Genomic DNA, 15,219 nt, shown 5'->3' with positions numbered 1-15,219 from the left:
CCAAAATTGATATTTTTCTTGGGTGCAGAGGTATAAACTGGGAATAGGCACAGAGTTTATAAAGGTGGTGTGTGATCGTGTGCCGCAAGTGACAAGTCATAACTTTGAACCCCTAACATCTCGTGCTGGGCCAGGGCGCTAACTTCAGAGTGCGCCTGCGCCACTCTTGTCCGCATGGTTGCTAGGAAACCACGACGCCGTGGTCTCTGCCTGTGGGTCTCGACAGATCATGGCTAAATTCGTGATCGCGGGTGAGTAAACCCCGCGTCGGCCCACAAATTCTCAGCTCCTATCACTTTTTTATCAGTACAATAAAAATCAGAAGTTTATATCGTAACAATTTATACTATGATTGTATGTTATAAAAGTATATATAACTATGCTTAATTCCATAATTGTATATATAAACTACATAATTTCTATGCCTTGAAAGAAAATTTGATTAATTTGAGCTGTCTTAGGTAGAGCAGATTGTCCACATTATGCTAAGGCAGAACTTCTGGCAGACTATTTACAGAAGAATCTTCCTGATTTTCGGATATATAAAATTACTCAATGTCCTGACGTTTGGGAGGTAAGAAGTCTTTATATTTAGTTAAACTCACACAAGCATAAAAACTATGCTCTGATTTAATAAAATACTAGCTGGTATATCATATTGGCTTCCAGTAATGAATGCTCATGCACTAATGATATTTACTAGTAAAATTAGCTCCCACTCATCAGTTTCAAGAACCTTACTTGTTTTTTCCTAACACCTAATAGAAAAAGCGAGACCCTAATCAATAAGTGAAATAAGTTTGGTGATTCCACCCCCACCAAGAAACCCAGGTAGCTTATATTGTGCTTATTAACTTTTCATTCTCCTTCATATTTCTGTGACTGTGTTGCTCAACAAACAGATGAAAATATTGGAGAAGGGGTTCTACTGGAAGGTACTCTTGGCAATAACATCCTGAAAAGCAATAAGGGCAGCAGGACTGGGCAAAGGGGGAAGGCAAACTGTGATACAATTGCATTTGAGGGCTCAGATGATCCTACAGGAAACCCATGCTGGGAGAGCTTTTCAGAGGTATCCCAAGTTGATTCATGGTAGCTGCGCTTTTGTACTTCCACATCATCCAGTCACTTGATGTGGGCTACCTCTGGGGAAGAGATGTAACCTTAGATAAGAGGACTCCCTTTGGCTGAGGTCATTCCTTTAGACTCAGCAGTAAGCCATCAGTCTCCAATGCACCTGGTGACTGAGGGCCTGAGTGCATAGGTTAGGAAGGGAGAATCTGGACTATACATGACAGCATCTGCCACAGTCCACCTGTGCACCTTTGGATCCATGTGTTCCATACAATAATTTCACACCATCTGTTAACAGCTTCTCCAGGGATCCAGCCGGCATCTTTCCCTGGGGAAATTTTACAAGATAAAAGTTAGTCAAAGGAACTATACTCTCCACATCACATAAGATTCAGGGACAGACTCTCTTCTCTCCTGTCCATTATAGATTCCCCATTACCCTCTGCTGGTCTAAGTGACTTGTTGGGTGTGGTGACCTAGGTCTTTGTGCTTAAGGGCTCTGAGCCCTAATCCCTTTTCAGGATGTGACTGCTGTATTTGTCCAACTGTCAAAATTGAGCAGGGTGATACCAAAGATGCTTCTATAGAAAACCTAGATGCTGAATATTCTTTAGTATCTACACTGGGTAATAACAGTCATATATGCTTCTGATGAGCAGGGCCAGTTATCCCTTCCTGGATGGTAAATCCTTTCCTTGCCTGCTGGTATCTTAGCACAGGAGTTCACTGAGACTAAAGGCAGCCACAGCCATTAGATCCTTCCTGTATCCCCTGATATCTTCTCCCACTTTAGGATTTAAAAGCACAAATTACCCCAGTGGGTTCCTGGGAGTGACCTGTAAATTCTACCTCTTGGTTCCTGGATTCAGATATTCTAAAGATTAGGGCAAAACACTACATTGATTCATGGCATATATGACACCCTGAAAGAGATGACCCATCCTTGCAAGGTTTCAGTTTTTTTTCTTTTATTATTCATATGTGCATACAAGGCTTGGGTCATTTCTCCCCCCTCCCTTACCACCCCCTCCCTTACCACCCACTCCGCCCCCTCCCTCTCCCCCCACCCCCTCAATGCCCAGCAGAAACTACTTTGCCCTTATTTCTAATTTTGTTGTAGAGAGAGTATAAGATATAATAGGAAGGAACAAGGGTTTTTGCTGGTTGAGATAAGGATAGCTATACAGGGAGTTGACTCGCATTAATTTCCTGTGCGTGTGTGTTACCTTCTAGGTTAATTATTTTTGATCTAACCTTTTCTCTAGTTCCTGGTCCCCTTTTCTTATTGGCCTCAGTTGCATTTAAGGTATCTGCTTTAGTTTCTCTGCGTTAAGGGCAACAAATGCTAGCTAATTTTTTAGGTGTCTTACCTATCCTCACCCCTCCCTTGTGTGCTCTCGCTTTTATCATGTGCTCAAAGTCCAATCCCCTTGTTGTGTTTGCCCTTGATCTAATGTCCACATATGAGGGAGAACATAGGATTTTTGGTCTTTTGGGCCAGGCTAAGCTCACTCAGAATGATGTTCTCCAATTCCATCCATTTACCAACGAATGATAACATTTTGTTCTTCTTCATGGCTGCATAAAATTCCATTGTGTATAGATACCACATTTTCTTAATCCATTCATCAGTAGTGGGGCATCTTGGCTGTTTCCATAACTTGGCTATTGTGACTAGTGCTGCAATAAGCATGGGTGTGCAGGTGCCTCTGGAGTAACCTGTGTCACAGTCTTTTGGGTATATCCCCAAGAGTGGTATTGCTGGATCAAATGGTAGATCAATGTTTAGCTTTTTAAGTAGCCTCCAAATTTTTTTCCAGAGTGGTTGTACTAGTTTACATTCCCACCAACAGTGTAAGAGGGTTCCTTTTTCCCCGCATCCTCGCCAACACCTGTTGTTGGTGGTGTTGCTGATGATGGCTATTCTAACAGGGGTGATGTGGAATCTTAGTGTGGTTTTAATTTGCATTTCCTTTATTGCTAGAGATGGTGAGCATTTCTTCATGTGTTTTTGGTGATTTGAATTTCTTCTTTTGAGAAAGTTCTGTTTAGTTCACTTGCCCATTTCTTTATTGGTTCATTAGTTTTGGGAGAATTTAGTTTTTTAAGTTCCCTATATATTCTGGTTATCAGTCCTTTGTCTGATGTATAGCTGGCAAATATTTTCTCCCACTCTTTGGGTGTTCTCTTCAGTTTAGAGACCATTTCTTTTGATGAACAGAAGCTTTTTAGTTTTATGAGGTCCCACTTATCTATGTTATCTCTTAGTTGCTGTGCTGCTGGGGTTTCATTGAGAAAGTTCTTACCTATACCTACTAACTCCAGAGTATTTCCTACTTTTTCCTGTACCAACTTAAGAGTTTGGGGTCTGATATTAAGATCCTTGATCCATTTTGAGTTAATCTTGGTATAGGGTGATATACATGGATCTAGTTTCAGTTTTTTGCAGACTGCTAACCAGTTTTCCCAGCAGTTTTTGTTGAAGAGGCTGCTATTTCTCCATCGTATATTTTTAGCTCCTTTGTCAAAGACAAGTTGGTTATAGTTTTGTGGCTTCATATCTGGGTCCTCTATTCTGTTCCACTGGTCTTCATGTCTGTTTTTGTGCCAGTACCATGCTGTTTTTATTGCTACTGCTTTGTAATATAGTTTGAAGTCAGGTATTGTGATACCTCCTGCATTGTTCTTTTGACTGAGTATTGCCTTGGCTATTCGTGGCTTCCTGTGTTTCCATATAAATTTCATGGTAGATTTTTCGATCTCTTTAATGAAAATCATTGGAATTTTTATAGGAATTGCATTAAACATGTAGATTACTTTTGGGAATATTGACATTTTTACTATGTTGATTCTACCAATCCATGAGCATGGGAGATCTCTCCACTTTCTATAGTCTTCCTCAATCTCTTTCTTCAGAAGTGTATAGTTTTCCTTGTAGAGGTCTTTCACATCTTTTGTTAGGTTTACACCTAGGTATTTGATTTTTTTTGAGGCTATTGTAAATGGAATTGTTTTCATACATTCTTTTTCAGTTTGCTCATTGTTAGTGTATAGAAATGCTAATGATTTTTCTATGTTGATTTTATATCCTGCTACCTTGCTGTAGCTATTGATGATGTCTAGAAGCTTCTGAGTAGAATTTTTTGGGTCTTTAAGGTATAGGATCATGTCATCTGCAAATAGGGATATTTTGACAGCTTCTTTACCTATTTGTATTCCTTTTATTCCTTCTTCTTGCCTAATTGCTCTGGCTAGGAATTCCAGTACTATGTTGAATAGGAGTGGAGATAGTGGGCATCCTTGTCTGGTTCCTGATTTTAGAGGGCTGGTTTCAGTTTTTCTCCCGTTCAGTATAATGCTGGCTGTAGGTTTGTCATATATAGCTTTTATAATGTTGAGGTACTTTCCTTCTATTCCTAGTTTTCTTAGAGCTTTTATCATGAAATGGTGTTGGATCTTATCAAAGGCTTTTTCTGCATCTATTGAGATGATCAAGTGGTTTTTGTCTTTGTTTCTGTTAATGTGGTTTATTACGATTATTAATTTTCGTATGTTGAACCACCCCTGCATCCCTGGGATGAAGCCTATTGGTCGTGGTGAATGGTCTTTTTGATGTGTTGTTGAATTCGGTTTGCCATTATTTTCTTGAGGATTTTTGCATCAATGTTCATTAAGGAGATCGGCCTATAGTTCTCCTTTTTGGAGGTGTCTTTGCCTGGTTTTGGGATAAGTGTAATACTGGCTTCATAAAATGTGTTTGGCAGTTTTCCTTCCCTTTCTATTTTGTGGAACAGTTTAAGGAGGGTTGGTATCAGTTCTTCTTTAAAGGTCTGATAGAATTCAGCAGAGAATCCATCAGGTCCTGGACTTTTCTTTTTGGGGAGACTCTTGATTGCTGCTTCAATTTCATTTTGTGTTATAGATCTATTCAAGTGATTAATTTCCTCTTGGTTCAGTTTTGGATGCTCATATGTATCTAGAAATCTGTCCATTTCTTTAAGATTTTCAAATTTATTTGAATATAGGTTCTTGAAGAAGTCTCTGATGATTTCCTGGACTTCCATGGTGTTTGTTATTATCTCCCCTTTTGCATTTCTGATTCTACTAATTTGGGTTTTTTCTCTCCTCCTTTTAGTCAGGTTTGCCAGGGTCTGTCGATCTTCAGTCCTTCCTTATGAGCTGGTTACATAACATCTATCTCTTCAGTGAGCCCACTGTGCGTGCCACTATCTATTATCTTATCCACCGGATTAGTTAGTTCTTCTTTCATAAGAGATGCTCTCTGGGGTGGAGGCACTGTCCCCTCCCAGCTTCATTACTTCCAGATTTTATCATTCCCATTACCAGGGAGCAGAGCTCTGTAACAGTGTGCCCTTTAACAGCCCTGGCCTGGAATCGACACAGTGGTTTTCTCAGTAACACTTGGACCCTCTCTGCAATGCATCCAGGGCTTTAATGTAGTGTCACTGAGGCCCTTTCAGAGAACATGACTGATTAGTAGGATTTGTAGTCTCCCAAACTACCGTGTCCACTAGCCTGTTGATCCCTTCTTCCACTGACATCCATCACAGTTCTGGCATTTTAATTTTAATTTTATTTGAGTCATCACTTTTTCCAAGTTTCCAAGAGTCTGTCTAGCAACACATTATCATTATCTCCTGAAAGTCCACTCTTGATTTAGCATTACAAGAGTGCAGTCCTAAACATATTCATCCAGCTGCTGCAGAAACATCAACGTATTCTGCTTGGTGCTGAAGGTCCTTTGGAATAGAGCCCCTTTCCTTCTTGGGCCTAGTGGTCCACTGGCCAGGCTATGCTATAATTTGAATCCTCATACTGTTTGCTTTCAGATGGAATACTGATCTTCAGCATCAACAAGAGGAATTAGTTCTCAAGATTTACTTGTAAGGTAGCCTCATTACATGTGTCTCCAATAATGAGATAGCTTTAAACTGCTGCTCTATATTTTGTGGACAAGAATGTAGCTTCCTGTGTCTACTCAGAGCTCATCATTGGAAGGCCTGGTCTACCCAAACCATATAATGATAAATTTTTTTCCAATAAATGTTATCAGAAACCCCCAAATAACATTTAGCTCATTAATTCAGTATGAACCATGCCCACAGATTTGAAAATACCAAAATTTATGTGACCCTAAAATCAGAAATATCTCATATATAAGAATAAGAGAAAAAAGTCTTTTTAAAAATCAGTCCAATAAGAATACCTGAGCTTTTTTTCAGTTAAACACTTATACCTCATGTCTTCTTAGCAAAAACAGTAACATTCATTACCTGTTTTTGGTCAGTGAATTTGGAGAATATCATTTCTTATTTACTAACTTTTAACTTAAATCTTCACTGTTTTCTGTGTTTACATTTTACTGTTTAAGGTTATATTATTATATACATATATATTATATTACATGTACACAGTGGCATTAAAAACAAGCTGGTATTTTGGTGTTTATTCTATGGTATTAAGTTGAATTCTCAGGCAGATTTAACACACTATTCTTCTTGGAGTACCATTCAATAGGAGTGGCTTGAAAATGTGTGTGAAGAGAATAAATGGAATCACAAAAATTCCCCCATCATCTGGAGAGAGCTGCTGGATCGTGGAGGAAAGGGTTTGCTTCTGGGAGGATATAATGAGTTCCTGGAGCATGTCCAGGTACGTGAATTAAGTTGATTTATCTGTTCAGAAAGTTGTTACTCTCTAACATTAGGCTGTGTTTCAAAAGTTTTGCTTTCTGAGACTTTCTCTCATCCCTCTTTCTAGTCTGTTTTGACTGAGACTTTCTCTCATCCCTCTTTCTAGTCTGTTTTGACTTTGAGCAAAGACTGTCCATGATCGCTGTTGTTGGGTAATGATGTGTTCTCTGACTTTTCTTCCCAAATATTTAGCTTTACTATGGTGTCACCTCTAGCATGACAACTGAGATGATGATGATAATTGCTCAAGAGAACCTGGAGGCACACCTAGAAAAAAAGCAGGAGAAAGAAAACCTGAAAGGCCTAATCAGCCCCTTACAGATCTGGATCACCAGGTGGGACCACCAAAGCCCAGGAGTTAAAAGACTGGGTTTTTATTCTAAGAAAGGAGAATGAGATGGTATTAATTCTATGATGGAAGAAGACCTGAGTATCAGGTTTGAGATGTGTGTATATGTACTTACATACCAGGGCACATGGTTGTAAATTCATACTTGTGTATGTGTGCATCCTACAATATAACTCCATGTATGAGTTTTAGGTTTTGTGCATGCACTCACACACACACACACACACACACACACACAAACTGAATCTGAAAGCAACTTTCCAGCATTCCTGCTTTGTCAAGTTCTGTCTCTGGCACTTGCCCTCTCTGTGGCCACTGTCCTCTCCCTCCTTCCTGCTTACCAGTTCTTCTTGGCTCTTCCTCATGTGCTTGCTCACTCATTTAAACTCCCCTCCCCTCACCCCGCTCCTTCTTTTCTCCAAGAGTTTGCACCTAGTTGATCCCAGACTAGGACACATGTAATCTTTGTTATCACTTTCTCTCTTTTAGTCCCTGCACTCATCTCTCTTTGTCTTTCATCCTCTCTCCCTCCCTCTCGTTTTTCTCCACCCCCTCAGTCCATCTCTCACACTGTCCTCACTACATGTATGTACCCTAATATACAGACTTGTTTTAAAAACTATTTGTCATTATGAAATATTACAAATACAGAAAAGAACTGAGAACTATACAATAAATATGTAACCCTATCACCCAGATTTAATAAATACCATATCTTCAATGGATTAAAGGAGCTAGGTACTATGGGAATCCCCAATGTATGCCTCCCCCAGTCCACCATGAGTCCCAGAAATTCTCAGCTCCCCATAGTTGATTATCACAGAATGGAAGGGCAGATTCTTGTTGTATGTGGTTGTAGACATACCATGTACAGCCTATATCCAGCCTTGCTATCTTTGTAAGGGATTTTCTTTGGGAAAACTTGGGAAAAAAAAAAAAACAGTCCGTTCCAAAAAAATGTTATTCCTTTGTACATTAGAGTACAAAAGAGAATTATGGCAAAGTGAAACATACATCTTAACGTTTTCAAGAGGAAATGTAAACATGTAATTAGAATAATGTGGTATAGTTGTTTGAAATTTTGTTTTCTGCATATGGGGAATTCTATTGTTCAAAAAAAATCTTAATATACAGGTGCATTTCTTATTTTGAGATTCTTTGCAGATGCTCAAAGCAAGAGGTGAGTAGTGAGAATTTTTTTTGTTCCACTTCTGATTTCTAGCCTTTAAAATATCAGTGCAGCTGCGTGAATGCTTATTTAAAATGTTAAATCATCCCATTAATGCACATGCAGAAATACCTATTAGCGCAAATGCTTGATGGGACAAAGGATCTAACCATTCACAATTTAACTCTGCATTTTCACCAGCGCAGCCTCCCCTGCCTGCTACAACCTAATCCCCATACTGACGAGCGGCCAGGTGTTTGGCTTGCACACAGAAATCAGCCTGACTCTGTTTGACCAAGAGGAGGTGGAAAAATCCCTGCAAGGCCTGGTGCTTGAGACCGAGGACCTGGCGTCGCCGGTCCTGCGCAGTGTGTCCTTCTGCACCAAAGTGGAGGAGGCCTTCCGCCAGGCCGACGTGATCATCGTGCTGGAGGACAGCATGGAGGAGGAGGTGCACACGCTGGAAGACTGCCTGCGAAGCAGGGTGCCGCTGTGTCGGCTCTACGGGTACCTGATGGAGAAAAACGCCCACGAGTCGGTCAGGGTCGTCGTGGGAGGGAAAACCTTCGTGAACCTCAAGGCGGTTTTGCTCATGCGGTATGCCCCCGGCATCGCGCGCAACATCATCGCTGTGGCGCTCGGGGTGGAGGGCGAGGCGAAAGCTGCAGTGGCCAGAAAGCTGAAAACAGCCCCCTCGTGTGAGTGAACCCCTGCTGCCCTCCTGTCTGTTGTTAAACTGCGATTTCTGCAGCCAAGAAGGCTGCGTACTCCAGCGTCATTCTGGATATGTGGGGTGTCCTCCCTCCTGGGGGGGACACCCCCAGACCCCATGGTGCTGGCTCTACCTACCCTCTTTTCTCCATGCACATGTACTGTGATAAAGTTTAATTCATAAAGTAGGAACGGTAACAGCTTAAGAATGATGGCTAATAATAAACTATTCAATTATAACAATATACCCTCATAAAAGTTACCTAAAACTTATGAATGGGTTATATCTGGAATTTTCCATTTAATATTATTTTCAGACTGTGGTTTTAACAGAAGGCAACTGAAGCCATGGAAAGGAAAACGTTGGATAAGGGGGGACAATTGTGTTATGCACACAATTTTACCATCTTTTCCAACTGATTTTGTCTGTCGTTATAAAAATTAACAAATATTTAATGGGGCTTGAACTCATAGCCTGGCACTTAAGGTGCTCCACCACTTAAGCCACACTCCCAGACCTTTTTTATTTAAATTTTCAGACAGAGTCTCATGCTTTTGCCTCAGCTGGCCTCAGACCAGGACCCTCCTGCTTCTGCCTTCCAAGTAGTTGGAGTACAACCACACTCCACCAAAAAAATTAATGCAATAAGATCTATATCAGTCAAGTCATAATTTGAAACCTAATAATATTCCATTTTTCCACAATAATAGTCAATTAACATGGTCAGTGTTGTTTTAAAAAATTAGAGCTGTGTTAAAATGGTTTCACCCCCCCTTCCCATCCATGTAACCTTGAGCAAAATTGCTGTGCCTCAGTTTACTCATCTGTAAAATGAGGATATTAGCAGCACCTCCCTCCTAGAATCGATGTGAGGCTGCAATGAAATAACATTTCTAAAATGCTTAGAAGAGCACCTGGCACGTAGTAACCTGTGCAAGGTTGGAAAGTTATCAGTAGGTTTATGGCATCTGGTCAGTTCCTATTAATCTTTGAACCAGTAGATAATCAGCACCATGTGAAAATGAGACCATATCAGAAAAATGGATGTTGTTTGACACACTTTAGCTCTTTTTGCCCTTAGATGGAGCAGGTATAATAGCATCCATTGAAATGGAAGGAGGTGCAACGCTGTCTCTCAAGCAAAACTGAGAAGACACTTGTGAAATGTGTCTGCTCAGAATACTCCAAATCTGAGCAATAAGGACTTCGATTTCTTTACAAGGAAGTCCCAGGAAGCATAACTTCTGGTATTCTTGCATACCTATCCTTACCCCTAAGGTCAGTGGAAAATTCAACAAAATCATTGGTACAATTGATCAGTAGGAAATGAAACATATTCTATTCATTTTATTTCTGTCACCAAATTTATAGCTATGTATGTAGACACTGACTTATCACAGTGATGAACAGCGTCAAGAAGAAGCAGTGATACAAAACTTAAAACAAGATATGTGTGGTGGGTGATAATAGAGGACTTCCAACCAGACAACCACTCTCTTGTGGTTCTGCTGTGACATCAGTCTCCACTCTGCTCTATCACAGTAAATAAGCATGTAAGGAACAAGAAAATAATAGAGGGAAATTAGGAAAAGGAAGGACACACATTAGATGGACAACTGTCAAAGCAGAATTGTCAATGGAACAACAAGGAGAAAACCAGCAGCTACAAAAGCAGAGTTAACCACAGTATGATAGAGAACAGGAAATCAGCAGGATCATGCCGGATGCTAAGAGGATAGCAAACCTTTTCAGGAAAGCAAGGCTTACTTGGGACTCCTTATGCTTCAAGTGGCAGAAAGTTGACTCAAAATGGTAATTTTTTTAGGGAACTTACAGGGGTTGTTCTTATTTCAGGCAGAGCTGGATGCTGGAGCTCCAATGATGACATCAGACTGACTTGTCCCTTTTAGCTCATCCTTCCATGTTCATTTTATTCTCAACTAGGCTCCAAGGAAAGGCAAAATGGCCACTGGCATCCCTGGCTCCACTGCTCATACCTCACCTACCCAATCTATGGGCTTTCTTTCCCACTTGTATGTGAAAAAGGAGTACAGACTCCTTGGCTAGCCTTGGGATCAATTACTGTGGTCAGAAGGGTAGAGTCTGGGCCTCATGCCTGGTTGCTGGACTTACAGTGTAGGAACAACCCCAGCCAAACTGTATGGACTGATATTGGAGAAAGGGTAGCTATTTAAAAAAAAACAGGATGCTGTTGAAGAAAAAAAGAATGGAGAGGAGATGCTGAGAGGAAAAAAAAAACAGTAGAAGTTCACTAATTTTCTGTGGCACAATTAAGGGTATTGAAAGCTATAAAGGGCCTCAAAGTTGGAAAGAAAATGAGATTTGGTATGATTAAAAGATTTCTTTAGACTCCAGGAAAAAACTCTACCATATGCTTACCTGGGGCTGGAGAACTATTTCCCCTATGTGGGTCCCATGAACTCCAACCCCCAACTACCACCTTCCCTTCACTCCTACAACACACAGCTAATGTGGGCAACCCAAATACACATCACTCCTGGCAACTGGGTGATGAAGGGAGAACTGCTGTTCCTATTTCATGAGCCATGTTGAGGGAGAGAATGGTTGAGAACAAGGTAGACATTGATGACTGTCTGCCCAAGATACATTCCCGTCCTCCTCTCTCCCCTAGTTTGTTTCTTTTTTTAATTCTTTTTTTCACATGTGCTTACATTGTTTGGGTCATTTCTGCCCCCTGCTCCCCTGCTCCCACCCTCTCACCCCAACCCCCCTCACTTCCAGGCAGAACCTTTTCTGCCCTTTTCTCTAATTTTATTGAAAAGAAAACAGAAGCATAATAAGAAAGACAAAGCATTTTTGCTAGTTGAGTTAAGGATAGCTATACAGAGAGATTCCTAGCATTGCTTCCATGCACATATGTGTTATAACCCTGGTTGATTCATCTCTAACTGATCTTTACACTGGTTCCTAACTCCCTTCTCATGTTGACCTCTGTCACTTTAAGGTTTATGTATTAGTTCCTCTGGAGTGGGGACATCAAATACTACCATGTTTTGGGTTTTGTATCTATTCCCATAATTCCCGTATGTGCTTTCCCCTTATCATGTGACCCAAGTCTAACCACATTGCTGCATTTGCCCTAGATCTAAAGTCCGCATATGAGGGAGAACATAACAATTTTTGCTCTTCTTAGCCTGGCTAACCTCGCTCAGAATGATGTCCTCCAGTTCCATCTATTTACTTGCGAGAGATAAGATTTCATTCTTCTTCATGACTGAGTAAAATTCCATTGTGTATAAATACACATTTTCTTGATCCATCAGTAGTGGGGCATCTTGGTTGTTTCCATAACTTGGCTATTGTGAATAGTGCTGCAATAAATATGGGTGTGCAGGTGCCTTTGGAGTAACCTGTGTCGCATTCCTTTGGGTATATCCCCAGGAGTGGGATTGCTGGATCATATGGCAGATCTATGTTTAGATTTTTAAGAAGCCTCCAAATTTTTTTCCAGAGTGGTTGCACTACCTTACATTCCCACCAGCAGTGTATGAGGGTTCCTTAGTTTGTAAGTAAATAAAATTACTTGTTTGCACTTTGCATACACGATTCCTAGAAAATCTACAATTGTAGAATCATTAAATATCAACCCCGATTTCTCTCTAACCCATATGTTCTGATTTTTCTAAGCAAATACTATACCATTGTATAATAGTTGCTTCCTCACTCATATCCTCCACCCCCAAATGTTGTAAGGTTTGGAGATGATCTGTTTTCTTCTAAACCTAGTACCTGGAAATCCCTCCCACATAGAATATAATCACTCATTTTGCTGGAGATGAATCTCCACCCAGAAAATTAAATCATTTGCCTGAATCTCCACTTCAGCTATTTTATTCCAGAATCCAAGGTCCCTTGTCAAAATCAAAGTATGTAAAAAGTCCTCTCTCCCACCCTCTCTCTCTCTAAATGGCAAACAGAATAATGAAGATAAGATCAACCTCAGTGATATAATTTTCAGTAGCAATTTCTTTCAGGGAATATTTCAGTATTCCTTGAACTTACTCAGATACCCACTATTCATAAGGCAACATTAGGAGTTGCCAAACCCTGGTGGTAAAAGAGGTGATCAACATCTTTTGAACTGTTTTAAGGAACATAAACTTTGATTCATAGTAGAGTAAATAGGCCAGTCATAAACACACAACAAACAGAAAGTGGCTCCAGGTAATTTTTTACAATAATGTACTTCATTATGATTATTGTTTATTTCTCTTCACAGGCATCAAAGATGTTATAATTTGGGGTAATATCAGTGGAAATAACTATGTTGATCTGAGGAAAGCAAGGGTTTATAGATACGAGAGTGCCATTTGGGGACCTCCTCATTTTTCCCGCCCTGTTTTAGACTTGATTTTTGACAGGTACTGTATATTTCTAAGAGAAGTAGTGCACTAACAACTTTATTTAATGTATAATACTTGTTATCTTTTGAATCATGTTATAAATCTTTGCATGAAAATTACTTGCATTGGCTACACTCACATTTGCTCATGCTTTCAATTGAAAAAACAGAAAATTCCACAGAATAGTAGCTAGTCAATCCCCAACCTAATTTATTTTATTTTTAAATTATGAATTTTTTATTTCCGATTATTCTTAAAGTAGTTCATATATTCTATGAAATTGTTCTCTAAAACAAATATCCATAAAGGGAACTTATTTAATATAAAGACATATATATCCAAGTTGAAATTAGTCAAAACATTTCAAGAAACAAGAGGTAAGATGATGATCAGGCCAGGCCAGGCTGGGTCTGTGTCCTAAGAGAGGCAGAACTGAATGGTAGTGAGGCACCCAGCAATGTGCCAGCAGCAAGCCACCTGGGTCAGAGTTCACACTTAGCCACTTACTAGCAATGTAGCTTTAGAGAAGTTATGAAGTTATATAACCTCTTTGTGCCTTGGTTTCCCCATTGTCAGAATGGAAATGGTAACATTGTGTGGTCCATATAGGGTCATTGGAAAGATGAAATGGATTAATCCAGTTAATCACAGCAAACACTAGCATTATGAAGAGGCAAAGGACAAGAAATAGGCAGGAGTTCCTATTCTAAACTTTTCTAAACTCTGCAGCACTTCCCAGTGGTAGCATTTCTTTTCCATTGTCCCTAATTTTCCTTCCCTCCTCACACCATAGGAACTTCATCCATGCCTAAGAATTATGTGTCCCAGGTTGACCTGCTAGAACTTGATTCCTTTGCATTTGCTGTCTGCACAGGGCCAGTGTCACATGGAACTATATCATGTGCTAACACATTAGCAGGGCACTTCAGCAGGACTCATCCCTGAACTTAGACTTCAGACCATAAAGACATAATTACTTCCTCGAATCTCAATGTGAATGATTCATTGTTTTATGAAAATATTTTACTTTACATGAATGATTCCACTGGTTCCAAAAAAAATCTATATAGAATAAATTCTTTGTGATGAAAGTAATTGTTCCAGAAGTCTTTGACTGCTTTTCTGTGCTCCATATTTACATTGTCATGTTTTAGTTGGAAATTTGGGGACTCCTTTCTGCTATGTCGCATTATTTTTCCATCAACTTTTTACAGGCATTGGAGACACTTGAAGAAAAGCCCCCACAAAATTGTATTTCCACCTGGACTATGGATATGGTTCCTCTACTCCAGTGACCCAGGGAACTTCCCTTTTCATTTCCATTCTTCACTTTGTTGTATAATCATTTCTTTCTCTCCTTGCAGTGACTGGTTAAAAAGAGAATTTGTGGTGACTCTTAAAAACTTGACTGACACTGGGCAACAATTTGGAGGCATTTTGGCTGCACACAGCATAACCACTACACTAAAATATTGGTACCATGGCTCACCGCCCGGGGAGATTGTGTCCTTAGGAGTGTTGAGTGAAGGTAAATCTGAGCTTTTTATATCATGTAATATTAAAAAAAAAACCTCTGTCTGGATCCTAGCATAGTTTATAAGCTGTATGGATGTTTATAGTGTTATAATACATACATGCACTCATCCATTCAGTTATTCATTCAAAAATTCAGTCATGTTTTTTATGAATCACTAGAAACACACACAGAAGTTAGACTTAGCCTCTGCCTTCCAGAAACCTACAGTGAAGGAGAGTCAGATACATAAATAAAACACCCCCATGAAATTTTTGCCACTATACCCAGCCAAGAAGGAGAA

The 15,219-nt window shown here is 39.9% G+C and overlaps 1 protein-coding gene across 3 annotated transcripts in view; it reads left to right on the top strand.

Annotated features, from left to right (window-relative positions):
- Positions 1-76: 76 nt before the first annotated feature.
- The window catches only part of Mdh1b (malate dehydrogenase 1B), a 28,413-nt gene continuing 13,270 nt past the window's right edge, over positions 77-15,219 (top strand). For 2 of the 3 annotated variants that reach the window (XM_074071562.1, XM_074071561.1), the window contains exons 1-7: positions 77-251; positions 462-574; positions 6,613-6,747; positions 6,981-7,123; positions 8,507-9,003; positions 13,279-13,420; positions 14,767-14,930. In XM_074071562.1, the coding sequence (XP_073927663.1) occupies positions 230-251; positions 462-574; positions 6,613-6,747; positions 6,981-7,123; positions 8,507-9,003; positions 13,279-13,420; positions 14,767-14,930 (1,216 nt within the window). In that variant the 5' untranslated portion in view covers positions 77-229. Of the gene's footprint in view, positions 252-461; positions 575-5,924; positions 6,748-6,980; positions 7,124-8,506; positions 9,004-13,278; positions 13,421-14,766; positions 14,931-15,219 lie in introns of those variants that run through there. The other variant, XM_074071563.1, reaches the window with a different exon arrangement.

The sequence above is a fragment of the Castor canadensis genome, chromosome 4 (genome assembly GCF_047511655.1).
Source record: "Castor canadensis chromosome 4, mCasCan1.hap1v2, whole genome shotgun sequence".
Taxonomy (NCBI): domain Eukaryota; kingdom Metazoa; phylum Chordata; class Mammalia; order Rodentia; family Castoridae; genus Castor; species Castor canadensis.
Note: the sequence above shows the minus strand (reverse complement) of the source record. Positions and strands in the feature narration are given on the sequence as shown.